Source organism: Streptopelia decaocto (genome assembly GCF_964273445.1).
Source record: "Streptopelia decaocto genome assembly, chromosome: 2".
In the NCBI taxonomy this organism is placed as follows: domain Eukaryota; kingdom Metazoa; phylum Chordata; class Aves; order Columbiformes; family Columbidae; genus Streptopelia; species Streptopelia decaocto.
In genome coordinates this window covers 35,169,321-35,197,235 of record NC_138655.1, presented here as the reverse complement: position 1 = coordinate 35,197,235, position 27,915 = coordinate 35,169,321, and the positions used below count along the sequence as shown (strand labels likewise).

The window sequence follows — 27,915 nt, the reverse complement described above, 5'->3', positions numbered from 1 at the left end:
TGAGTCCTTTCATTCAGAACCTGGAGCATTCTTAGCTTCAAGGCTCACCCAGATAATTTCAAACCATTATACAGTGCAGGGAAATTACTCACAGGAACTTTCCGATAGATGGTGAAGTTCATTACCGTTATTTTAGGGGAAGTCCTCCTACATCTACTGTAAACAACTGATGCAGTTTATTTACACTTGGAATATATAGGGTACTACACTCTTAAGGACACCAAAAAAACCCCAACCAACCCCCAACACAAAACCCCTGATGTACAGTCACAGTATTTATACGTTTCCATTTTATACAGTCAAGAGAGCAGACAAAACACTGATTTCAGATTGGACTACTGGTCTCTCCAGATGCATTTTGCAAGACACTTGAACGAATACTAAAAGCCACACAAAAATTTATTACTCCTCAGGGCAACTTTTGGTGATATACAACCAAGGAGAAAAGCCCCTTGAGGAGGGCCACTGTTTCAGCTGCTGTACAAAATTAGCTTCAGTGTTACATCCTCAGGTTTGTCCTGTTTGTGTACATATTCTATCAGCTGAAATATGTGGTGTGCTAGAGCAAATGGCAGGAACACAGATAATACTCTCTAAATTGTATACATAAGATGAATAACATCCTCTAATATGTATACAGAACATGAAAGTAACAGGACACTTGAAAGACTACAAGTTGACCTCTAAACTGCTTAAATAGGATATTTCAGTGTCTGGCAGTAAGTCTTTTTTAATACTGATGCAAACTAAATATAAAATTTTAACAGTGAATAGCTAACTGAAAGGACTTACAATACCCATTTGTTTACTCAGAGTTTTTAGCAGTTGTTGCACACTTGGACTGTCTCAGACTATGTACTAGTTGAAATAAGTCAATCAGCCAAGCTTTTCTTGTGAAAACTCCTATGGCATCTTTGCCTAACAGGGAAAAATGAAGAAATCAGTGCACCTCAGATCAGGCATAATCCATGAGAAGAGGCAACACTACTGCAACATCTGATGGTTCCCAAAACTTTTTTTGGGAACATGATGAAAACATCAGCATTTCTTTAATTTAAAATGAGAACTAAGGCTAATAAATAAAGGATAACTAAGGGCAAAACCAATGTCTGTAGAGATACACATCATAAGGACAACAGTATTGCCCACAATTTTGTTTTGAAAGAACTACCTCTACAGAGAAGTGATTCATTCATTTGCTTTTTTGAGGCAGAGAGATTGAATCTTTACCCAACTAAGCCTCAGCTGAATCTGGAACATTGATGTGAAACAGACTCTAACTGCCAGTACAATGTGTTCATCTAGAAGTTTTCAGGTAGGTGAAAAGCAGCACATAAAGAGCAGAAACAGAAGTTCAAAATAAATATGCCAATACCTAACAGCCCCTGAAACACAATTATTTCCAGACTTTTAGGAAAGTACTTATAACAACCTGTACTTGTAGTAACCCCGACATTAAGTTACACATGCTATAGTCTGTCACTAAAGTGTGTTTTAAAAACATGGAAAGTCATCTTACCTGTGCTACTGTTGCCTAAGGTTCCTTGACTTCCTATCATGCCTTCATTCCTGCCCATCAGTCCTGGCTGAGGTATCACTGAATAGGGGCTGCTTGTTCTTATGGGTGGGAAAGTTCCTGCACCTGTTGGGTTCTGCAGTGTGATGTCAAGTGGTAAATTCTGGTTTGGTAATAACCTGCCCAGTTGCCCTGCTCGTGGGTTATTAAAAGCTAGACAGGAGGAGCAAAGAAAAAAAGCAAAGTTACAAGAATGGAAACTTTACTTGTTAAAAAAAAAAAAAAAAAAAAAGAATGAACCTAAACACACTTTAAGCTCTGGGGCTGAGCTATTTAATGCTGCATCATATCTGTCTGAGAAACATCCCCTCTCGATATTTTTATGTAAATTTCAAAATGGAACATTCTGACACTAAAAGAGAGATGCTATATATTTTTAAAACTTTAAATGGTGCCATTTAACTGACAGAAGAGCCACTACAGCAATATGTACCACTATGTGATGTGAATACTACTGCCAGTTAATCTTATACCTAGTAGGACTGTAATTGCATGCAGATGTCATCCTGAGGCAGATTGTTAGGAATTAACTCAGTTTTGAAAGTTTTTCAGCATAAGCTGTGCCCCTGAAGGAGTCACCAAAATTAAGGACAGGTTGAGTCCATATCAGATCCTGTAGCCCCATTTCTACATCTCCCTCTTAAATTATTTTTTTTTTTTACATTTTTTGTCATTAATAAAAATGAATACTTCCATGATTCAGCAACAGCAAATAAGCAGTCCAGAATTAGAGCTGTGCCACCGTAATATTCTGGGAAACAGAACCATGCTTCATGGTTACTGTCACCCTTATATAACTATTTTCTTTTGTTGGGGTGTTTTGTGCTCTTAAAATCAACCTCTACAAAGAAAACTGCAGACTGACTCAGAAAAGTGAGCTGCAGGTCATAATGGGCGAGCATCTGGCTCAGCTGGTCCCTGGGCAATGTTCCAAGGCATGAAAGCATCCCCTATGTGCACAACTAGTTCTCAAATATGAATCAAGCACTGACCTTGTGCCTATGATTCCATTTCCAATCATACCAACAAAATACATACAAATAAATTAAACATTTTTGTGAAATTATTTGCAATACTTCCTGATAGCTTCCCCTAGGAGAGGCTCTGACATAACGGTATCCTTAGAGTGACTTCTGCATTTTTATGTTCGCCACATTATAAAGAAGTTAAAGAACTTCCATCTTATTTTAGATCAAAGTAGTGATACTTTTGAATTTGAGAACATAGATGAGGTTTATGGAGCTTGTTAAAAAGTACAGAAACATATTACACAGGTCTCTGACTTTTCTTCTTATTTTATAAAACCAGACTACAGGAACTCATTGTATTTATTTATTTTTTAATATAAGTTCTTTGCCTGGTGAATTTGCTTATATGTGTGTGTACAAAACACATCACATACACCTAATTCCTAACCATGAGATCAAAATTTTGTCTTGACTGTCCATTCAAACAAGCAAATAAAACTTAATTATGAGACAAAAATGACCTTGCCAAGCTTAGGGGCATCATAAAGTCTAAGGATTTAACCAAAGCCGAATTTTAGTGACAATTTCTGAACAGTTTGTCCCAGAAGTTTGAAAAATCACACAGATGAGTAAGTTACTACATGGGTAGATTTGCCAGCACTCACAGATCCTACAAAAAGGAAAGCTGGAAATGCAGCACAAAATAGTAACACAGTTGAGATGTGATGCTGCTCAAATCACATACTCTACTTTTGGTCAGGACAGGGCTGAAGGAGGCTCCCTGTTCCCCTCACAACAAACTCTAGCAATCTGGCAAATCCAGCAGCTTTCAAGTATTTTTTTTTCCTGTTAAACAGATAAAAATATTTAAAGTGTTTTCATGTAAAATCTGTAAAATGAAAGCTGCTTATTTCTTCAGAAGAAACAAAAAAACAACCCCACAAACTTCTTTCGGAATTGTATATGATTTGACATTCATTCTACATTGCTTTTCTATGAGCATATGAGAAGCCACCCACTATTTCTGTGCACCTGTTTTCTGTAAGCTTTTCTACTGAAAACAAGGCAGAAGTTCCCTAGGGGAATCAGTCACAGACACAAGACTGAGCTGGGCAAAAAAAGTTTTAAGGGCTTTAATTTACATGGGAAACAGGATGCTCCTGTGACAGAACTGCTGCTAACCACCAAGAAACTCTCATTTACAATCATACTGCTACTGTACTGCCAGTAGCTTTCAAAGCAGATTTAAAGCCGGGTTAACTCTGGAAAGCCAAAAGGCTGCAGTGGAAGGAACCAAAAGACATTTCTTCAGAAAGAATATGCTAAAGATTTCAGACGCACAGAGACTTCCTTCTGACTTACGTGCTGCTGCTGGTAGTATCCCCATATTTACAAAAATGACTACAATTAAATACAAGCACCTTTCTCTGAGCAACATTGATAACAACTGGTAATTTAAGGATCTTTAGTGGTTTTAATATGAATTTAAACATTAATATTATTAATATTAATATTCATTTAAATGTTCCTAAGTAATAATTTGAGTTCATTTGAAAGTGTCACACTATTATTTTAATAACATCACAATGGCTAAAAAGATTATCTAAGCCCTATGTTTTATTAAAAAAAACCACTAGTGTATGTTTAAGGAGTAAACAGATGATGCCATCCTGGACAACAGGATTAAAAAATGAAGCAGTGGCTTTTTATACTATTTCTAGCTGATAAGACTCCTGTCTTGCTCACTTTCTGGTATTCTATGGTGGCAGACCAACATTTCAGAGCTGATTTCTAAGTTAATTAATTAAGTTAAGCAACACTGTCAGCTAGAAGTGACTCAATTAAAAGCCACAATTTCAAATTAAACTCAGGCACTCCTCTTAATCATATGTCTTTCTATTAATCTTGTGGTTTTAGAAGAGGACTCTCCTTCACGCTTAGAAAAGCCTCTCTCACCCCTTTTACTGAAAGAGCTGCCGCAAAGGACCTATCTGCATCACAACAAAATGCTCAAGCTCTCCATGCCCAAGTCCCTGCAACAGCAGTAACTCCTATAGCCACAGCAGGGGATATGCAATTTATTTTGAGAGCATCCCTTAAAACTCCTCAGAGGGTGCAGACTTGCAGGGTGCTGAGTGAGTTAGGACATAATCTCCGCATGCGTTTGGAAACGGGACGACCGCAGATGGCGCTCCGTCACCACGCAAGGCCAGACCATGACCAGGGGCTGCCCGGTTCCTCCCCTGCCCACCCGGGGGTATCGCCACCGCTTTGGGGGTTCGCAAGCTTGGTCAACACGCGTGCAGAAGGCAGACTCACTGCTCTGTGAAATCCTCATTGCTGGTTTCTGGGCGGCCACGGCCGAGCCGGGGCTGCTGTCACTGGTGAGCTGCATGAGGTCATTGATGATGGCTTGCTTGTCCACCGAGCCCGCTGGCGCTCCGGGGCGGCTATCCGGGAAAAGCTGCGGTAACTGGCTGTTCTGCAGGTCATCCAGAATCTCCTCCAAGTTATCCAATTCACTGCCTGGCTGCAATTAAAAAAAAAAGCACAAACCCACAGTGCAGGTCGCTGTTCTCCTGCGGTCGGCGTCCTCACGCCGAGCCAGGCAGCCCACAACCTTTCCTGCAAGAAGCTTGATGTGGAAGAAGCTCACAAAGTTGGTGAAAAGGGACCGTGAGGGCTTGTCTGCCTTGCATTTGGGCAGCCCAGTGTGGCACCGGCACCCCTTCAAAACCCCAGCATTGGAACATATGAATCTGCACAGTCTGTACCTCGGGCCAAGAGGAGATTCTCCCAGTGTGCTCTGTGGCCGGTGCAAACAGCAGGGAAAATTGGGCAGGGGAAGAGATCCAACAGTGATAAAGATAGGGCTTCATGTAGGTATAACCAATATTCCTTTCAGCGCAACCATATTTCTAGTCTCTTTATGACTTGATTAAAAGCATATGATGGAAAAGTTGCTTCATGGCTAAGACAATTCCCCACATGCATTTTCTTTGTTACATTCAAAACCTTAACAATGAATAACTACATAAGTTAACTGGCAAGAAATATACATTTCAATGAAGTCCTAGGAATAAAAAACTGTCAGCTATTTACTAGATTTAGGCATTTATTTTGCTCACAACTTCCAAAATCAGTGAAAATAACTTCTCTACAGTAAGAAAAAAGAGGCGAAATCTAGTGGCAATCAATTTAGCAAAGACTTACCATGAAATAAAGATGGGAAAAAAATAAGTTCATCCCATACTAACATAAATACTGACCTGCAAGTTTTTCTAAAAAAAAACCCTGATTTTCACCAGTATTTTTGTCAGTTTCTCTGTCTACAAACACTCAGAAATACATCCTTTTCTCACTGAAATCTGGAAATTAATACAAGTATATTCTTCAATCTTAAACTTTTAAATAGGTAAGACTTTGAGAGTTCTTCTGGGTAATAACTGCAAACAGGCAGTCCAGTCTCAGTTACCACCAAGATGCACAAGAAACATTTCATGACAGTATTTGTAACAAAGATCTACTCAAAACCAGTGCCTTTGCTAGAAAATGTGCAATGACAGAAGAGAGGCAGAGAGTGAGCAGCGAGCCGTGAAGGATGGGGAACTGAGAAAAACCACCACAAACATGCACACAACTGAAATACAATTCTTCCTGTTCTTTTTTGTCCTGCCACCACATTGTGAACTTGTTACTTGTTAAGTGCAAGCTTACACCGCAGATCCCAGGATAATGTAGAAATACCTGAGAAGGCTTTAAACTACTTACCCAGGCTCTCCCAGACTAGCCAGGAAGCTCTGCAGATTGGTCTGGACTAAACTCCTGCTGCCACCGCTAACCTGCTCCTGGGAAGCCCAGCTATTTTATTCACAGGAAGCTGAGATGCCTAGAGGTTACATCTCTACATACCTTTTTTTGGATGACTAACTGCAGATAGACACGGTATTACTCTTTACTCCTTCCACATCACCTCTTAATCTTACAGATCAGAATATATGGTGCAAAAGAGGAAGGAGTTTACTCAGTTAAAAAGCAGCATGTGGGTGATCTGAAGTCTGGTGTTACTGGCAAAATGGTAGGAAATCATAGAATCATAGGACTGGAAGGAATTTAAAGCCTCAAGGTAAAATCAGAGTATGCCATTCCCCTCAGAAGTTCACATACCCTCTTCTTAAAGGCATCCAGTGACAGCAAATCCACAGCTTCCCCAGGGAATTAGTTTCAGCACTCTGCCATCCTTACTATTTGAGCTTTTCTCCTCAGTGTAAATGCAAAATCTCCCCCACTGAAGTTTAGGCCCTTCCTTCCTCTTGTACTTTGAATCTGGCGAACAAATTGTGTTCTCCTGTCTTTTTCTAACCTTTTCTGTATTTGAAAACATGTGTCTCTTTGTCCTTTAAGCCGAAGTTACTCAGCTATCTCAACTTGTTGAATTTTCTTCAGCATATAAGCTGCTTTCTAGACCTCTCATTACTCTTGCTGTTGCTGTGGATTGTCTTCAGTTGATCCACACTTTTGCTGAAGTGCCAGGTGCAGAACAGAACTCAAGATAAAACCTTACAACTGCTGAGAATAGGAAAAAATGTACACAGAGTACACACACTGATGGTATATTCCAGAAGAGGCTGTGATTTTTTTTTTTACTTACATGACATTATGGATTCTCACTCACCTTGTGCTCACTATGATCCCTAGATACAGCTCTGAAAAAGTCCTATCTAGCCAGTGGTCTCCTGATGTTATTCTCAACTAAATAATTTGTTCATTCTAAATGTTCTCCTAAGATTTCTTCCTCCATATCTCCTGGTTGCAGCTGAATTTTACTTCCATCCTCCAGTATATTTGCAGACGTGTGCGTGTCACATGCAGCTTTACCACAGGTAACCTCTCTTCTCTCATCAGGTCAAACGCTGAGCAGGCTCTAGATGCCATGTGAGCTCCTGCAGCACCTCTGTTTTGACAAGGAATCCTTAAGTAACTACTTTCTGTGTAAGGATTTCCAAAGGGCTTCCTACCCACTCAGAGAAGTTTTGTCTTGACCATGCATCTCTAATCTGTTTACGAGAATGCCACGCGTCAGAGCACCGAAGAGCCTTACTCAAACCAAGACACACAGCATATACTGCTTTTCTTGTGCTGAAAATCCCGCTACCCTCTTGCAGGAGGAAAACAGGTTGGTCTGACATTACCTGCTCTTGACAAATCCCCCTGCTGACTCGTTGCCTTCCAGGCACTTATGAGCAGTTGGGTGGACACAGCACATCAACAGAAAATGTAAAGCCATGAGGAAGCAAGTGTGCTTATAGGAAGCATAAGTCATTGTGTGGACAGGTGATAAGCAGATTCAAAAAGGTGCTCCAAGAGACAGTTGTGAGCGATGTTTATTGGAGACGTATTTTGAGCACTGGCAGATCTGGTACAAGAAGAGTGCAAGATCCAGTGGAGGAAACTGATGTAGAGCACCATAAATTATAGAAGGATGATTCAATACTCTTTGGGGGAATTAAGACATGTGGCCTTCATTAAGCATATTGCAGACAACAGTGAAGGGAAGTTTTATATGCTGCAGGGTTTTCTTTTTCGGTTTTGTGTGGGACTTTATGTCTCTTTTTCTCCCCCCCTACTTTTTTTTAAACATTCTGGCTACTGTGAGTCTTTGTTTAAACATCAGATGTATTAAAAACAAACACCCCCCCCGCCCCCCGAAAAAAAAACCAAACCCACACCAAAAAAAACCAAAAAGCAAGCAAGCAAGCAAACAAAAACAAAAAAACAGAACAAAACAAACAAACAAAACAAACACAAAAAAAGCACCCCAAAACAAAGCCAGAGAATAACATATTGATCTAAATGTGTCAGAAAACTGCACTCCCCAAGGTGCTTTTAATTCTTCTAAGGAAGTGGCAAAGAAAGGCCAGATACAACAGATGTATTATAACAACACAAATACATAACCTTCCTTTTTTTTTGTGTAACATAATAAACATCAAATATTTAATCTTTGTTTTTTGATGAGGGTTCTCAACTGCTCCAAAATTTCTAGGACGGATTTAGGATTAACATCAAGCTAAGATCTTACCCTAAGTCTTTCCAGACTCACCCTCAAATGGCACCATATGCACAGAAACTAGCATTAAAATATCTACTTGGTTAGTTTCATGGGGTTTTTCTTTTATGTTCTGTATTTATTTTGTTAATTGTCTAAACTTAACTTTATGTAAATAGAAGGGACATCTCTCACCTCCCTGTAACACAATTATTTATCATGAATTAAAAAAAAGTGCTTGATAAAGTGCTAAGGATCAGGAGAAAGTTCTCGTGCACATATTTTCACTATCTCTAAGCAATGCAATTACAACAATCTCCGTATAACTGGGACACTAAGCACCAGAAAACATAAGACAAATTGTGCTTAGAAATATTTTTGCACTTGAAAAACTCACATGCTTTCGAAGTACTTATCACCATCATGTAAGGAAACATAGATAAAAGTGTTAATTGCTTACTGAAAGGCAGTTACACCTCAACATGAAGTCTGGTTTACAAAAATTGCTATGTCAAGTCCACCTTCCATGGATTGCAAAGGACTGTATAAGATCCTAAACTCTCCGGAGATCTCTCTTCCAGCACTGGCAATGCCCACAGCTTGCACTGAGACCCTGTATTCCAAATTTCATAGAAATCTACATTTCCTTTAAGATCACATGTGTTAAAGGCATCTGAGGCTTTTTCCTTACAACAGGATGTCATTTGGTGGGGACACAACTTGAAACTATACCTGCCTTATATAAACTCCAAGTTAGCTCATTAGCTACCCCTGTAGCGTGGGCAGAACATTTGGTCATACAAGGTAAACAAAACCAAATCCCTGCTCTAAAGTGGCCATAAATTAAAGGATTATTTTAAAAAAAAAAAAAAAAAAGAAGGAAAAAGTAAATCAGAAGTGGAACCAATGCCATCTTTTTCTCCTTGGTAACTGCATTAAACAAACAATTGGCTAGAAATCCCATTATATTATCAGCCTAATCTACTACTAACTTCTGGAAACAGAACCCTAATAGAAAGACACTCAGAAAATTGAATCCTCATTCTAAGGTTTTGATCAAGAAGAAACCAATGTCCTTGATGAATTTAATGGTTCTGGACATCAAGAAATAGATTTTTGGAAGATGAGAGGCATGAGTACAGAAAAATATTTTAGCATTGGGAAGATACTGGTTTCCACATAAATCAAGAAGAGAGCAGAATAGATGAAGTGTGTGAGGAACACCAGAATGGTTTCTAAGTTTTAGGAAAAAAACACTTCAGATGATTTCTGGAACAACACTGGGAGAGACTGTGGCATAGCAAAGTCCCTGTCAGACAAACGGGTTGTCTATATTGTCTACTGGCTAAAAAAGAGAAAAGTACACTTACAGACGGAAGTATTTTATTCAACATTAGGCCAAGCATTTTCTCAGAGAGCAAGCTATTTCAAAATTCTATGTCTTGGTTTCTTCATCTGTTATATGAATATAAGAATCCATACCAAATTTTACAGAAGAGTTTTGCAGTGCAAAACAATAGGGCTAAACAGAATGTTTCTTTAGCAAGGCAAAACCCAACACGGTTCAGTGCATGACGTTTCTCTGACATAGCCCTACAGTTTCACTCTCCTCCCCTCAAGCTGTTAGCCCGTCCTGGGCAGATCTGACCAGCTGCTGACCACCACATGGGGTGCTCCTCACCAGCAGCAGCGTGTGCTGGCTGCAGCCAGGAGCACAACAAGAGGTATTTTTTTTGCGAGACAGCACAAGCAGCAGTGAACAGGGAAGGAATGTGCAGAATGAAGTCCCACCACACAGCCCCACAAGGGACAAGGAGAGTGGAAGAAGGCAGTTTTACTGCAGAGGGACACCCTATGAAACACACCTGTAGCTAATCAGGACTCATGTTTCCACTGCCTTCCCCTTCTAACAGTGGAGAACAGCATGAACCCTCGCGGTGCTTGACAGCAAGTCCTACTACTGTTGGTGCTGTAGGAAAAGCCCTGCTGAGCCTCCCCAGCAGGTCCCTCTTTCATCATCTCCCCCACGGCTGCCTTAACTGGAACAGCAATCAGCCTAATACAGCTTGATAACCATCATCCCACCAAGGAAGGGAAAAAGGTACGGCAGCGCTGGAAATATTCTCTGCCATTTGAGAAAGGCTTCCTGTCAGTTGCTGCTCTCTGCAGAAGTGTATGTTTAAACACTCTACCTAGAAGACCGCTATTTTTAGTGCAGTGGTGCACTTCAAAGCATTTCCTGCTCAGAAAGTCACACCAAAAGTAAAAGGAGCAAACGCAATGGCTCTGCTGCCTCCCAGCTCCCCGATCCCCATTGCAGAGGCCATCACGCCGCTGCTCCGCTACACTTTCCAGAGAAACTGCACATTCCGGTGACTACTTAAAAATACAACATTCCCCAGGGAGAAGTTGTTTTAAATAAACCTGCAAAACAGGTAACACAAGCAGACGGCTAATTTTTACATATGGGAGGAAGAAGAGGGGGGTAAGTATGCAGGGGGATGGAAGAATTTAGCACAAGAATCTGTGTTCTGGTCTTGTACTAAATAGTTCCAGCTTTGATCTAAATTTAGGCAATGAGCACTTCCTGTGGGAGACCATCTTCCAAAGCTGAAGAGTTTCTGATGCTAAATATTTTCAGTGATTTTTATAATTGGGGTAAAGTGGTTATTTGTTTAAAGGCCTGGCCTTCAGCTAGCTAAATGGTTACACTATTTTATATTCCCCGCTATTTCCTCTCCTACTCCACACTGGACTTCTGTTTATTCAGCTCCAGGTTTCACGGCATTTTAAGTAGGTTTTAAAACTATTTACAACCAGCGGGAGCAAGAAAAGCCCTTCTGTCATTATCCAGCAGCCTTCCATCCAGCTGCAGGACTGGCTTCTCCTCACCTCGGTGCAGAGAAAGGCTCAGCATTTCAGCCCTCACCACTTCAACGTGACTCCTGCACTGCTTCGTGGTTTTCTGAACAGCCCCAACTCCTGAACCTTCCTATACCTCCAGTTCCCTCTCTCCTGGGAGACAATCTCTGTCTTCAAATTTTAAGAAAAGGCAACACATCCACAGTTTATATTCCAAACCCCTCAAACCCCTCCCCTGACCTCAGAAACATGAAGCCTAAAAATAAAAAATGAATATTCACTTTACAAAGTTCATAGTACTGGGGACCTGATTTTCTAATGCTTGAGGCTGGCAATGCTCATATACACTGAAGTCTCTTTAAAGTTATATTTATAAGTTATTTGTTTACATTTAGGGTGAGATGCAACTTAGCTATCTTTAGTCATGAAAAAGGCACCTAGTCTAAACTAGCCATCCAGGCTACCACTAGTCAATGAGAACATCACTAAGGAGCAGCTTACCTTCCCAATTTGGGCACACATTAAAGGAGTATTTTTCTATTTTTCCATCAACGATAAAAGGAGCTCATAGGACTACCTGGACTAAACAGCTAAATTCCAGAGGAATTTAATTCTTGGGGAGTAAACTATCTGAAAGCCACGGTTTTGATCTACTCGGACACAATTTTTTTTGTGATTACCAAATTCTATGTTTTTGTCCAGTATCAAATACGGAGGACTGAAGGATCTCTGCCTTCAATCCAGTATTTACTTCAGTATATAGGATCTGAACTAAGAATTGAAATCCATTAAATATTTTTACTATAGTTTATTCTTGGCAGTTTAGCTGTGAATTTCTTGATAGCTGTGTTTTTCTAGCCTAACAAAGCATAAGTTCTCATAGAGAATCTAAACCCTCCCTCTACAGGCACTACAAAGTAGTAGCTGTATTCAGAACTAAACTAATATCCACGTTTGAGTATTAATCCCTGTACAAATTAGTCTAATTTGGCTCAGTCTCCCTCTAGAAGGGCTGAAAAAACACAACTGCTCCTACATAATAGCAATAGCTGTCAAATTCCGTTGAAAGACAAGAAGTGAAGTAACCTTAGGAGATGTCTGGATAACTGAGATTTTAACAATGCTGTGTCCACACTGTAGTGGCATGTTTGGCCTCTATGTTCTGTGGTTATAACCACCATTGAAAGAACTGTCTACTGGTTAGAAACTGCCAAAAGGGCAAAGTAAAAAAAAAAAAAAATCCAGTGCTGTGACTCAGGGCTAAAAAAAGTGTTTTCTGCCCTCCCTCAGCCTCAAAATACAATATAGAAAATATAACAATTATGTATTTATACACATAGAATAATAAAAATAAAATAGATCCACAAAAAAAAACAAGTTCAAACCCAGTCTGCACATTAAAAATACACAATATTTTAAAAGTGAAGGATATGGCTGTGAGTGAGAGAGTCATGAACATTTAGAGTGTATGATCTGATCATGATTTACAAATTAAGGCTTCAAGCACAGGGCACTGTCTAGGAATTAATGACCAGCTGGGGGAGTTGATAGTGTAGGACAAAGCTAAGGATCATTAACTCCAACTAGTTATTAACTCCCCAGAAAATGCCTTATAGTGAAATTGACATTGTAATTCCCTATTTTATAAATAAAATAAACAGTAATATTGCAGCGGCAAATTGCTTCTGCTGTGTCCCTTTTTCTTGCAAACCTCTGAAAACTGGAGCGTTCTGGGTCATGTGAACCCGGTGCTTTTTGAAATAATAATTTTTAGCATAGGTCCTAAGAACATACAGTTTATTAGTATGTTGTGCAGCACGGCAACAATCACATGCACAACACAGAGAAATTCTGAATGCCAAATTCAATGCAGATAACCTCTGCACTGAACAATTAATCCTCCAGAGGAACTTGGGGTTGAATATAAAAACTTTCAAGTAAAAAAAAAAAAAACAAACAAACAAAAAAACAAACACCAAACCAAAACAACTCAAAACAACAAACTCCCTAATCGGCACAGAAACAATGAAATTCTGGTTGCCTTGATTTTAATTTGCAGATCAAGTACAGCACAAAGACCAGCAATGCAAAGTTGGTATCAGTCCTTTTAAACAGCTCCTGCCCTTGAGCATGAACCTGCTCTAGATGGGAGAAGTGTAGTTGCTATGCTGGGCTGGGTCAAGAGCCCATCCAGCCCACAGCAGTTCCACAACAGCCTATGGGAGAAGCTGTCAATAAGTTATTAATAGCATTAACCAACACTGGTATTTTCTCTTCATCTGACTGCCAGCTGGGAAAGGCTCCCCAGCATTCAGTCCCTGTGTTATCCATCTCCTCCCAGGCAGAGTCTGTTTTTTTCAAAACAGAGCAATGATCACAACTCAGCAACCCCAACGGAAAATTTGAGTGAAGACTGGATTTCAAGAAACAGGTAACAGCCTCTTGAAGTGTCAAGAAATTATTCTTAGAGGAAGTCTGGAAGAAAGTCAGATGGCAGGAATGCAAGCCTAGAACATCTCATTCACATGTAACGCAAAGATTCGCTTACCTGTTCGTTAGGCTCAAAGCTTATCTCTTCTTTCTCCGTCCTCATAGCTAATAATTTTGTGCTACCAGAAGGGTCTGTCTTACTGTCCAACCGCTCCAGTTTTGGGGGTATGTCTGGTAAACCAATATCTTTAGTATCATCTTTATCTAGCAAGTAGCGAAGTAGTGCATTATTATTCTTCTTAGGACTCGCTGGCTCCTGTTTAACAGTCACCTCTGAACCAGGAGCTGTGCTACTGGACTCCTGGCTCAGTTCTTTGCCTGTGGCCTCTGCTGTGAGCTTGGCCAAATCTACAGGAGAACTACTGTCCTGCAATAGTCTGTGCAAAATTTTATGCTTCTCCTTGAGCGAGGTTCCGTGTGATGAACCAGACCCAGGCAACGCTCCCGTGGAGTCCTTGCTAACATCTCCCATGGTACTGGACAAAGGTGAAGGCTCCATCTGATCTGATTTGGTGGTCAGCAATTGTAAGAGCTTTGTCTGGCTTTTTCCGTCATGCAGTTTATTCTGTCCATCAGGTCTCTCGCCACTGACAACCGGTGGCATGCTGCTATCGCCACTGTCTTTCTGTTCTCCTGAATGGCAGCTGCTCTCTGCTTGTCCAGTTGTACCTTCTGATTGCTCCCCGTATAGTCCAAAGCAGTCTTTAGAGTCCAGACTTCCCATCTTGCTTAGCTGGGGAGGATTCATATTCACAGGGGAATTCTGTAAGTTTCCCATTTTTAGGTCAGGTGAAGCCAACGAGGATCCCAGAGAAACGCCATGGCCCTCGCTGAGGGCCTGCAGCGCGTTCAGGGAACTGTTGGTGTAGTTATGGCTATTTCCTGTGCTGCTGCAGACTCCCACGGGGGAATGCAGGCTTCCTGCGGGGGAGAACTGGCTGGGTGGGATGCGAGGGCTTCCTGCCACTCCAGGGCTCACACGATGCCGCGGGGAAAGCATAGAGTTTGGCTGCCCTGGGTTCATGCCAGGGCTGCTTTGTGAGGGGCTGTTCATTTTTAGTGCATAGTTACTACCCTGAGGAGTGGATGCTTGTATGCTTGACACATGGTTCATTCCCCCTGAACCACCAAACCTGCCTGCTGGCATGCCCATTTGTTCCTTTGGGCCATTTATGGCAAAATTTATATTGCTACTGATGGTCATATCCTGACCTGGGTTCCCACTGCACATGGCCTGATGGGCAGGGCTGCTGGAGCTAATTGGGTTCAGTATCTTCCCCATTCCTTGTCCAGTCAAATCCTGATTCATTCCACAGACATTCTGCTCTCTGTGTGGCAACGGGAGGAAAAAGAACTCATTAGCTAAAATTACAGTGGCCAGCTTGCAATTACATTACAGAAAAAGAAGCAAAACCCCAAACCTTGCTTTACAATAACACAAAAAACTTACAATTACAAACAAATTGACAATTTGAGAAAAGTGATATGCAACTCTCAACATGGCTGCACATTAACAGTATGGTTTTTCAGTATCTCACTAACAAATCAGCGGAAGAGAAGAAAAACAAAATTATACCTCATTTAAATGACAGTCATTAGAAACGCAGAGAGGTTACAATTTCAGACTTTCTTCCCTTTAATGTATGTCTCTCCTCTACAATTTGGCAAGAGCTAACTTCTAGAACTGACAGAAATCTCATCTGAAACATATGACCCAAACAAATACATGTTTTAAGAGACAGCTGTGGACAGCTGTTTGCTGGAGTTTTGAATTTCTGTGAGTTAGCCCCACCACAAGGCTGGAGTGGGCTATCTGCCCAACGAGTTCATAGTGAAAAGATAGTTGAAAAAGTCACATTTCTACACTGCCAGAGTATTTTGATACTTCTCCAAAACAGCATGTGAGCCAAGAGAACTACTGGATACAACTTCAGAATGGGAACAGTCTGTTTGCAATTCAGTCCTGCATGGGCATTCAGGAAAAGAGGAGAAGAGAAAAAACACACACATAGGAGCTGAAACTCATATTTTGGAGATGTAGGCTGTAAGATGGAGGAAACAGAAGAGACACACACACACACAAACAGAAAAAAGCTCTTGTGAGAGCACCTGAAGGTCACTTCTCTTTTCCTCAGCAGATTTTAATTAGTTTATGGGAGGACATAATATACTTTTTACTTCTGTGCTAAACTTAAATCAGAAAAATCAGACATATTCCCAAATGCTAAAAGCTATAAAAGAGACAGAGTCACGTAGATTAGGAAGAAAAAAAAAATGAGGTTCTGTGAAAAATCACATCAACTCTGGACTTCCAAAAACAAATACTAATGGAACCTTCCTAGTATGTCTTTTTGATAAGACAAAAAAATTCCTGCTTGCACAGGGTAAGTGCAGATAAACCTTCGCATTTTCCTAAAGCCGCGAAGAACTGAAACACACAGAGCAGTGGAGCTTGTTACTTTGTATTTGTTACATTAGGTATAAAGGCAAAGGTGATCAACATTGACTGTAGAAGGACAGGTAGGTTTGTAGAACCTTATTAAAAATACAATAGTACCAGTGTTCTACTTAAAAAAGCAAGTATATTTCCAAGTACCATTTTAAAATTAACGGTGTTTTTTAAAATTTAAAATCTAGCACTTCATGAAATACCAAGTGTACTCAGCAAAGCCAAAGAAAACAAATTTCAGGCAGCTTTTCATCAGGTCAGTTTCCAAATCTACCATCTCTGTAAAATGGTTTCAGTTTTAATAACATTCAGAGCTGTTTTCTTCCTCTCAAAAAAGTGATACTGTGGATATGGGGAAACAACGTTGCAATTATAATCAGCAAATAAAACCTAAAAAAAACCTGACGCAAATATAGTAGGCCATGCAATGACTTAATTTCAATTTTACGTTGAAGTTCTGAGGTCAGTGATTACTTATCCCTGACTTTATCATATTCTTGAAAAAAACTAACAGTGGTGGCATTTCTCAGGACTGGGCATGTGAAAGCTACCAGAAAAGAATGAAGAGAGACAAAGGGTTAAAATATGTGGTTTGTCTAACATGCAGTTCTAATAATTGTAACACATTACTTAAAGAAGAGCCAGGCCCAATCTATGACTGACTGTGAACGACAGGAATTTCATCCTTCAAAGTTTTCTAGATTTAATTACATTTGGAAAGTTTCTTGTGTCTACTATGCAAAATACAGGAAATTAAAATATTGAAATGAAGAACATGAGATTAAAGGAAATTTTGGATGTTTAATGGAAAATTTTGATGTGAAACTCCAGCATGTCATTTTTAAATTCTGAAACTGTATTACAATCTTTTCCTGCTCTAAGCACTGATTTCAAAAACTTAATTTTGTTTTCATGCTATCAGTTCCAGGTCAAATGAAGGTCTGTCAGCCTTGAACAATCTATTAGCTTGAGAAACTTTGTACTTTCCCTGTCTCTCTACAGAGTGTGGATGTACTAAACCAGTCAGGATTACCTGTGAAGCATATGCAAGGAGATTACAAGCTGAGGTTCGCTAGTCGTCTGAGAACGGATGAGCTTACTCTTCGTTTGGGCAGAAACGATAGTGCCATCAGACAAGGAAAACCGATAAACAGGACTAAACGCTAGTCCCTGCCTCAGCACTGCAAGCAAGCAAAATAACAATTAAATTAATGAGAAACTATAGTATTAGTAGTTTAGTCACTCAACATTTGATGTTCTAAATCCATCAGCATTGATATCAAAGACACTGTTTCAAAAACAAACAAAACCAAAACAAAACAACAAAAACCAAACCAAACAAAACAGCAAAACCCCAAACAAACAACAAAACCCCCACAAACAAACAGAAACAAAACAAACAAAAACACAGAAGAAAATTTTGAAAATAAATAGATGGGATGCATATAACATAAAGGATCCCACATACTGATCAAAAGAAAACCTACACGGAGTGATAGCAACAACAGGGCAGATACTATGAAATAGAGAGTATTTCAGGAGTGGACCAAGAAGTCCTTGATGTCCATTTCACTTTTTATTAACTACAAGTCTAACTCCTTTTGTTCCTCATAAATGTTTTCATCTGTATCATCTACATGGCGATGATTAATATAAATGCCTTTAGTTTCTAGATCATCTGTTTCCATTAGACTGTAACTTTTCCTTCTTATTGCCTGCTTAAATTGTCTTGCAACAGTCACTCTCCCTACTTCTTTAATTTAAGAAGTACATAAATCTCTTACGTAGGAACAATTAGAAAGAAGAAGAACTGGAACAAGAAATTATTACTTTTTAAAGAACAAATACAAAAATACACAGTTTAAACAAATTACAAATACAATTACCTAAACCAAAACTGGGGCTGTGCTACCATTCCCCACTGTTAGATATCACTGCACTTCAGGTTTAGGGTGTATTTCACTGCACATATTCTGCAGCCCTTAAGTTTTCAATGTAAATCTGAACTTCAACAAATTCAATTCTCTAGCTTCTGTAGACCCCTGTGACATTTCTTTAATTAAAAATGAAAATCAAGTTGCGGTAAAGCAAATCGCCAAATGTTGATTCTACTGTTCACTCTTTGCCATCAATGAAACAAACCTGGTCATTTTCTAATTTTACTCCAAAAACTATTACACTAGGATTGCAGATAGGGCACGAATGAAATACTTAACTTCCGAATTGTCATGTAATTGTTTAGGAAGAAAATAGGAATGAAGTAATACAAATACTTTTAATTTCCTATTTTTTTTTCATACATACACATTTTCTGTTGTTTTGTTTTTCTTTTTTTTTTTGTTTTTAATTTTAATTAACAGTATAATCTGATCTTCATTTAACTGCTTGTCTTTTAATATTTCCTGTTGTAATGAAATGAGCGAGTTTTCTGAGTGTGGCTTTATTAAATAGTCTCCTCTACAGAGCTACCAGATTTTCAGCCTTGCAGGACTGGTTACAATTGCTTTCCTTCCCTGTCCCCCCCACTGTTATATATTGTTCTGCAAGGTTTCAAAGTATTATTTAGGCAGTGAGAAAACAGGAAGCACAAGTTAAACAACCAGAAGGGGGTTTTCAGTGTAAAAATGTAAAGAAAAACAAAAACCTACAACTGTGAAACAATACAAAGCAAAATTTCACTGTTAGGTATGTCATTGTTTCAGTTTAACCTTTGGGCACCAGAAGGTCCAAAGCTCTTAACTTAAGCATATACCACATCCGGAAATTCCAGTACTCAATGCCAACAGGATACAAGTGAAATCTCTACTTAAATCATTTTCCAAACTAATTCTTTAAGCAAACAAGAATGTTTCCGTATTCCTCTTGAGGAAATGCTATTTTTCTGACTGTGGCCAATAAAAACTTACCGTATATTTTGCATTTAGTATACTGAGAGTTAATTCAAAAACTTTGCAGTTTTTATTGTTTATCAAGCTAACTCTGATCTCCACCCCCCTGCACTGTAACGCTGAATTACATGTAGGAGACTGTTACTTTCTTTACTTCTATTCTCAAACCATAATGACTTAAAAGAAACACAAGAGGTTCCTGAGTCAAGTGCAAAGATGCTACTACCCAAGAGATGCCTTGTTTTTCTTCTCCGCACTACTGGCCATTATTTCAGCCATTATTCCTCTGCAGTGCTGGATCAGTGCAGTAAAGCAATTACAGAGGTTCTTCCTCCACTTCTTATCACTTAAGAGTCTTCACTTCCACAAGACGTAAAGAGCCCCCTCATTTAGGCTAATTCTACAGTTTATACAACGATCCTAAGCCTTTTCTGCAAAACTATACCGTGTAAACTCCAAAACATGCGTGTTTTTTATCACTTCACAGATAGCTTAGAGAGGGCCCACTCAAGTCTCGGCACCGAATTTAGGAGCTGCTAATTTGGTCAGGAATCATTTGAAGGAGACAGAAGTAACAAGTGGCTGCGTGCCATAACAGAAACTCGTAAGTCACTTTTGGCACAGACAGGTCCTTACCTGAAACTGCTCCGTAAACCCCTACTGTAACTTTAATCACACACCACCTTCTTCAATTCTGTCTGAAATCACAGCATACGACTATGAACTTTTAGCACTCCTACTGTATATACCCCAAAAACTGTTACATGAAATATCACAGTATTTCTGTGCTCCCACATTCCCAACATGAAGCCTGAAGGGTTCATGAAAACAGAACATATTAAAGAACATGTAACTAACACTGTATGACAAAAGCTTTTTTCTTTTTTTTCTTTCTTTTTTAAATACATTTGGTGGAATAATTTGAGGTTCCAGTTACAACTTAGTTTCCAAGTCAGCGTGCCAGTTCCCTAATGACCATGGCAACTATTTGCTACAGGCCAGCTGTAAACTCTGTTCTACAAACATGAATCCAAAGAATGATGCTCCTGCACTGGAAACGATCCAGTTATTCCCCAATGGCTTTGAAAGGACTTTCCTGTGGACTATAAAAGGCTGTTTTTAGTTATTTCAATCTTTGTTACTAGAATTAGCAGTATCACGGTTTTAGGAAAATAAAAACCACCACCCAGTCACTACCACAGAAATAGTGCAGCACTCTCCTACACCTTACCTACCATGATCTTGACTGAGTAGAGATATGCTTGTGGTGTATCCTACACCACTTATCAGCTAGATACAGTACAACAATGGAGGTTTCCAGATAGCACAAGTGCTGCATCTTTGGTAATTCATGCTGAATGTTTCTCACAGGAAATGTGACAGTAAAAATCCATTTTTGTAGAGAAAAGGAATACAGGTCAATGAACTGCAATGTGTGAGCTGAGGTTCTGAAGAATAACGAGTAGTGAGTAATTTAGTGGGCAACACACAATGGTCTTTCTTCCTAAAACAACTGAGACAATTTGAAGATTTAAAGCGCCCTCCAACATGGTACAGTTATAAAAAGCAGGCTAAAACAAAAAGGGAGAAAGGTTCAAAACCTCTCTAGAGAGAGCCATCAGTGCACTGGGCAAATCAGCTTGAAAAAAGGACTGTCAGTAGCCCTGGATTGCTCCATGTAAACATAACAAAGAAATCACAAACAACAGATACAAATTACAAACAGTTTAAATATAGAAAGTACTAAAAATATGAAACCTAACCTTCCTGGTGATGCCTCTTGGCAAAAGATATTTCTCCCTCATGCTGCGAATGGAACCTCTGAATGCATCTTCTCACCAAATCCTCCCAGCCAGGTTTCATAGCTGCTCGCATGGTACTTGTGTCCAATGAAGTTATTTTGCCTGATATTAGATAAGATATTTGTTACAGCAATTTCCCTTTTGAGGGGAAGGAAAGAAAAGGACACGAAAAAAACCTATTTCACAATACCTTGTAGATCCTGGCGAGTAGTAAAGCTCTCTGATGAAGGAAGAAGTGGTCTTTCCTTCATTGGAGCTCTTCTTGCAACACAAATCAAGCAAGACTGCAAATCTTAAAAAAAACACACGTTACTTCAGTAATTTGTATACAAGAGGAAGATTTTGTTTCCACAATGAATTCAGAAACCCCTTGTAAAATTTCCACAAATCTTTTTGGATCAAAAGAATAGATTCAGTATCAATACGAGGACAGATAGAACTCAGTGGTTTTACATCTTCACTATTATCTACAACCTTAAACAACACAGGAGAGGTTGGTTTGTTTTTCTTTTCAAGAAGAAAAACTATCAAGGACTCTACCACAGCCCGTAATTATTGGCACCTGTTTATGTATACACCTGTAGCAGCTCCACCAGCCAGGAGACAATTAATAAAAAAGAATATACTGCATGCACAGAGAGCACACTTCTTCAACACTCACTGTTTTGTACCTTCTAAGCCACATTTCTTAAACATGCCCCAAATGCTTGCAGTCCCTGAGAAAGCAGCTTCACAATAAGCCTCTTTTACTTATCTGAATACTCAAAATATAATCTGAGGAAATTTACCTGATGAACTAGTAAATGGTAAAGGAAATGGTGAACCACAGTTGTCTTCAAATTCTAAGAATTCAAAAAACTGCCCATTGAAACTTTCCTCCCAGTCAGCTACATTCTTAAAATTGCAGTGATACAAACCCAAGATATCTCTTTAATGTAAACAGCGTTACTGTCAACTTCAATTATACTGGCTTAAACAAATAGGTGCATGCAAGTGTATACACTCAATCCAAATGAAGGTTCTATAGTTAAATGAAAAAGAAAAAACTTAACATTTTTCAATTTTTCAGGATTCAGAAGCTACTTCATCAATTTCCCCTCACTTTATCAACTGCACAGAAACTGCTGTACCGCAACAGCATGGAAAGAGAAAATACTAACACAAATTGAAAGTGGTAATTACCTTCACCGTCCTCCTTGAAGGAATTTGGTTGAGAAACAGCAAAGCACTGCATAGTTTCGTATTTCTGATGTGCTTCCTGGTTATCATGGCATTCTTCGGGATCAGCAAGAGGTTTTACCAGCATCCGACAATTAAAGGTATGGCTATTACGCCTAGGAGAGTCGCCAGACCAAGATCCACCGTTCACTAAGCAAAGCAAAGATCATATAGTGAGATAAATCTGGTAGCAGTCATTTCTGCTGCTTATCCACAGGAAACTAATCAAGGTGTTTTGCAAACTGGTCGGGAAACAAGCTTGTTTAACAGCAACAATCTATTTTTAATATTAGAGCACATAACACGGTAATTTATAAAATTCTTGTATTTAAGAGCACTGCTAACTTGTTCAGCTATTTTTTTTTTCAAGTGACTTACAACAGCACAGCAGAAAAACAGGATGAAAGTCTAAATATTGGTGCATGTGAAAGTTATGCAGCACAGTGAAAAGCCTACTAGGTAGATCAAGTTTATCTATATGCCTGGAAGAAATAAGGCAGTATGTAGGATCTGTCCACTGTATTTAAGTGATTAATACACAAGAGATGGCAGCATTGTATAAAAATCTGTGTCCAGTTTAGAAATAGAAAGAAAATAAACTAATAGATATGAAAAAACCCAGGAAGCAGTACAATCGGGAATATATTGAAACACATAGTCTCAGCTACAATGGGAAAGGCTGAAGGGATGAGAATGACCTGGGTGCAGTGATGGATAAAACTAAAGCCTAACACAGTGCTTAAGAGAAGTATAAAAGGAAACAAAATCCCGAGACGCACAAATATAGGTACTGGACATCAGTCAGAGTGAATCAATGTAACAGCACACAAGGAAATTGCAGGGTTGTATTTAAAGTACTTGTCACTTGCCCTCTTCAGTCATAAAATGCAATAAAGGCAGTAATTTATGGGATTTAGCCATTTACATTTTTGATTCTTCAGGGGTTTATAAGTGAAGTCATAAAATGCTGAAGTGAATTGCATAATACTTTTTAAACTGCTGTGAGTAAATGAGATGCCCAGTATTGACTTTCTCTTTCTTTTCACCTCCTCCAAAACCCAATGCCATTAAAACCAATATTAATATGAATCTAAAAATGGCTGCGACTAACGAAAACAGTTTTTTAAATATAAGGGTAAATATTGGTGAGGCTGAAAACACTGCAATAAAAATTCTACTATAAGGAGTTTTCTGATTTTTCTTTTATATTCCCTCTTTCTTGGGCCATTCTTAGAATAACCAGCCTAGATAGAGAACTAACAGAGAGTTCACATAACTAATGCTGTCTTTTAGTGATTCACTCTGGAGATCCATTAAAAGTATCAACTAACAAGAGTTACTAAGAGTAATTTTAACAAAGAGGAATCTGGAAGGAGTGGAAGATGCTTTTGAGAACAATATTAATCATTCATACAGCCTATACATACATTAAAAATAAATAGAGCGTATATGATGAAACTGTAAGTAGGGGAAGGACATTAACTTAAGTTATTGAAACACTGATTCACGAAATCAAAGTTAAATAAGTAATGGCATACCATATGAGGAAAAGAAACATACCTAAGGACTTTGGCAGCAGGATTTTGACAAATTCATTGTGGTCCCCTACATGCAGGATGCTATATATGCTTGTGTTCATCAGCTCTTCTTGGTTGTACCTTAGGTACTGCGTCACATTCTCAGAAACAAACACGACATTACCTTCTGGGTTCACTACAAAGAAGAACCCATCAAGGGCCTAAAGGGAGAAAAAATTAAAGTAGAGAGAGAGACACACAACAGCAAATAATCAGATTAACAAGATAACCAGAGAATAAATATTCCCTTCAGAAGACTTAGATGAATCTTTCTGCATCCCAGTTCTTATACTCTTGTCTGTAACAGCAAAGGACACATTTCAGATTGTGCGACTGATCTCACTTAAATCAAACCAGTGTAAAAGCACAGAAATGTGAAGAAGTTGCAAACCAGTGAAATCCATACTTGGAAATAAACTACCACCACCCTGCCCCAAACACACAAACCAAAATAGTGGAAGAGGTTGCTACCTATCCGCCTGACTATGAAGTAAGAAAACTAGACCAGAAGCTGCTTTTGCTAAACCTAGAGCCTGTGCACTCCACCATGCAGCACATGGAGACTGATCCCAGGAAAACTTCATAAGATGTGCTGGCACAAGGCAAGGAAAACACTGGCAGAAAGAAAAAGGCTCTGTCCGCATGCCCAGCAACTCATCTTCATGGATGTGAGGCCCCACACAGCCAGGAATGCAAGAGGTTAAGAGCATAGAAGGGCAAAGGGAGCAGAGAGCAGGCAGTGAGCAGCTTTAGTCCCTACTCCCAGGACTGCCTTTGTGGTTTGTTTTTTTTTTGTTTTGGTTTGGGTTTCTTTGTGTTTGGTTTGTTTTGTTTTTATTTGACACCAGTTTAATTCAGTGCACACATGATCCAGGGAACAGGAATTAGACTTTCACCTCTTCAATTCAGCTCCATGGTATTCCAAAGGACTTGAAAGTTTCTCCAAGGAAGTGTCTAAATCAGTCACTTCTGATTGGTTTCCCACCTTGTCTCCTGTGATGGTGACAACCTAGCTGCAGCATTCTTTCCAGCATATCTGCTCTATGTTATCTGAAGCCTAAGCCAAATATTATACCACATCACTTCTACCTGATGAGGATCAAGTAAAAATTTGACTATCGGTATGAAGTTCTCATGCAAACTTTATTTTCCTGAAGATGGAAGCATGACTGTGGATGGTAGAAATATTTCAGAATACATCCCTCTAACTTCATGTCATATGAGCAGATAAAGGGGTATAAATTGAAATTTAAAGCTTTTGGTCTAAGCATTCAATTAAAAATTAACCCATACAGACTTCTGCAGCTTTGCCTGATTTATTCACCTCTCTAACGATTGGTGGGAAATCATTAGAACAGTTGTTAGTTATGCCATCTCCAGGGACAGAAACAAGTCAGAAAACCAGGCAACCCATGATTCATTATGGGTTAATTAAAAGCGTGTGGATCCATACTAAACCAGAACATAGCTGCTGCAAAAGTCTAACAAGGAGGAGCTGCCATAGCAAGTGTATACAGGCATGTGGCATTTTTTGATATGATCAAACTTGTATACTGTACAACTTGTGTGTTGGTCTTAGCAGGCAGTTCTCATGTACACGGGTTGCAGATACATACTAAAATATTGTACACTACCAAGCAGCCAGCAAATCCAGACAGTACAAAAGAGAAGGAATCTTACTTCTGTCTTCAGCCACCTAGCAGAACGCTAAAGAGAAGACAGCACCAGGTTGTATTCAGAGGTTCACAGGGGAAGCACAAGATGCTACAAACCCAGGCTGCAACACAGGGAACTTAATGGAAATACAAGAAAAGAAACAATTCACCATGAAGGTGGTCAGGTACGGGAACAGGCTGCCCAAAGAGGCTGTGAAATCACCTTCCTCAGAGATATTCAAACCTCAGCTGGACTTGAACCCAAGCCACCTGCTCTAGTCGGACCTGCTCGCAGCAGGAGATGGGACTACACAAGCTCCACAGGCCCTTCCCACACAAAGTGAGTTAATGATTCTGCTAAAGGGGAGGGATAGTGAAAACATAACACACCAGCAGACTGGCTGAGCTAATGGTTGCCAAATGCTTTGTTTGTTCTATTTTTAAATTACAAAATAATAAAACCCACAAACAATGCAGAGGCACGTACTTTTCGTGACTGCCTCTAAAATAAGATAAATAGGTCTTTTTTTCTCTCCTGTTAATTGTCACAAATTCTCATCTCTGACTTTGTTTTTTATCATTGCTTTCTTTATGTTTCTGATCATTCTTGCTTCCTCTTGGTAATTCGTGGTCTTTGGAGAGCTCCCTCCTTTCTACGTGCTTTTGTAACATTTATGACATTTTCTTGCTGACTAGTATTTAGTTTAACTAACAATTACTTACAAGATTTAATTAATTGAGGCTCTAATACAGTTTTCTATCAGCATCTCTTGTTGTGGATTAGTGACTTAAGACTGCAATTCATCACTGCATGAAGCCAATGTAAGCATGGCCTCTTTGGTTCAGTGCTCTCTACACCACAACAGCTGCCTGTACTGACTGAGGATATGAAGAGCTGAACTAGAGAGCAGAGTCGGCTGAAAACTAATGCAAGAAAAAAACAAAACAAACCAAAACAAACCCAGATGCTAGTGACATCAGTCCCCTGAACTGGTCCACCATGAAACCACATGGTGTTTAGAGCTGGCAGAAATGTGTGGGTTTGGCTGAACCATTCTGCTCGGCAGTGGTCCATACTCACATTAATTCAAAGGGATTGCAAAACCAAAGCCGTAGCAGATGTTTATTGGAGTCCTAAGGAGAAAACTTTCAAAGACAGAGATGGCAAGCAAGAGATTATGAATGTTGCATTCAGTTTTCCCTACTATTTCCTACTATAGCAACTTCTTTGGCAAGAAAGTGCTCTGTGCTATTTCCTCACAGCTGCTCCTTACAGATGACCACAGAAGTGGTCAACTGAACCTATAGTAACGCAGGGCCTCATATGCCAGTCTCTCATTGCTTTCTGTTCTAGTAATAAATTAATCTTGTAGGTAAGGAGCAGCAGGCTTTTGAGCAAGTTAATGCATCAAGCCAGTTAAATCATTTAGAAGCTTTCACTTCTGCAATCATTTCTTAATTCTGTCTCCAGATGTATGTGATCACAATAAACAACTTTTCTTCAGGGCTACTGGTAAAATGGAGGAACAAATAATGGACAGCATGCTAGAAGAGAAAACAGGAGAACAGATATTATTTTAGGTGACATACTGGAAGGGAAAATATATTTGTGTTCTTTGAGATGCTGTCAGCTCTCTCGTGACTTTTTTTTTCACCCTCTCCTATCTGCTTTCTGCTTTAACCAAGAAATATGTTAAAATATTCCTCAGAGGCAGCTGCATGATGAATTTTACTCTCTTCAGCTGGAAACACTCACTATTTTGAGGATTCTTCAGTTTTATTCTTTAATAAAAACAGACAATTACATTTCTAAACCAAATCAACTAATAAACTGTACATCAGCATTGCCATTTTTATTACTATTTGGCACTAGAAAACGGTAGGTTTTTGAAGAGGTTGCATAAAGGGGTTCTGTAAAGATGAAATAACTTAATTCATTTCCTTAAGGAGACAAAGACACAAAGACAGTATCTGTAGTGTTTTCACAGCAAATGTATAACAACTTTCAGTCCTTTTAAGTTTCTTGGTGCAAAAGGACCACGATATATTAATTTGGTTCCACAATCATTCACTGTTAATATGCAATGAATTTACTGCAAAGGAAAACTAAATTAAATGGAATAATGGAACAGACGGGTGATTTTACATGTCATGTTTGCCGCAATAGCCAATCATGCAAGATAAGCCAGGAAAAAAAATCATCTTATCCTTTTTTTTCCCTGTGATTAAAAGAGATTAAAATAATAGGAAATTAAAGACAAATTTTAACATAGCAATGTAAGAGACGGATGTTTAACCGTGTTTGATAGCAAGAACAACAGCAGTGAGCACGCATAATATGATATTAAATCAATTAATTTGTTACCCCCACTTTTCAAAGA

General features: G+C 39.2%; 1 protein-coding gene across 4 annotated transcripts in view; it reads right to left on the bottom strand.

Annotated features, from left to right (window-relative positions):
- The window catches only part of NCOA2 (nuclear receptor coactivator 2), a 189,739-nt gene that overhangs the window by 26,295 nt on the left and 135,529 nt on the right, over positions 1–27,915 (bottom strand). For all 4 annotated transcript variants that reach the window (XM_082044207.1, XM_082044208.1, XM_082044210.1 and 1 more), the window contains 8 exons: positions 23,863–24,040; positions 22,267–22,452; positions 21,275–21,376; positions 21,046–21,186; positions 17,428–17,575; positions 14,004–15,273; positions 4,864–5,074; positions 1,520–1,729 (listed from right to left, as the gene is read on the bottom strand). In XM_082044207.1, the coding sequence (XP_081900333.1) occupies positions 1,520–1,729; positions 4,864–5,074; positions 14,004–15,273; positions 17,428–17,575; positions 21,046–21,186; positions 21,275–21,376; positions 22,267–22,452; positions 23,863–24,040 (2,446 nt within the window). The remainder of the gene's footprint in view (positions 1–1,519; positions 1,730–4,863; positions 5,075–14,003; positions 15,274–17,427; positions 17,576–21,045; positions 21,187–21,274; positions 21,377–22,266; positions 22,453–23,862; positions 24,041–27,915) is intronic.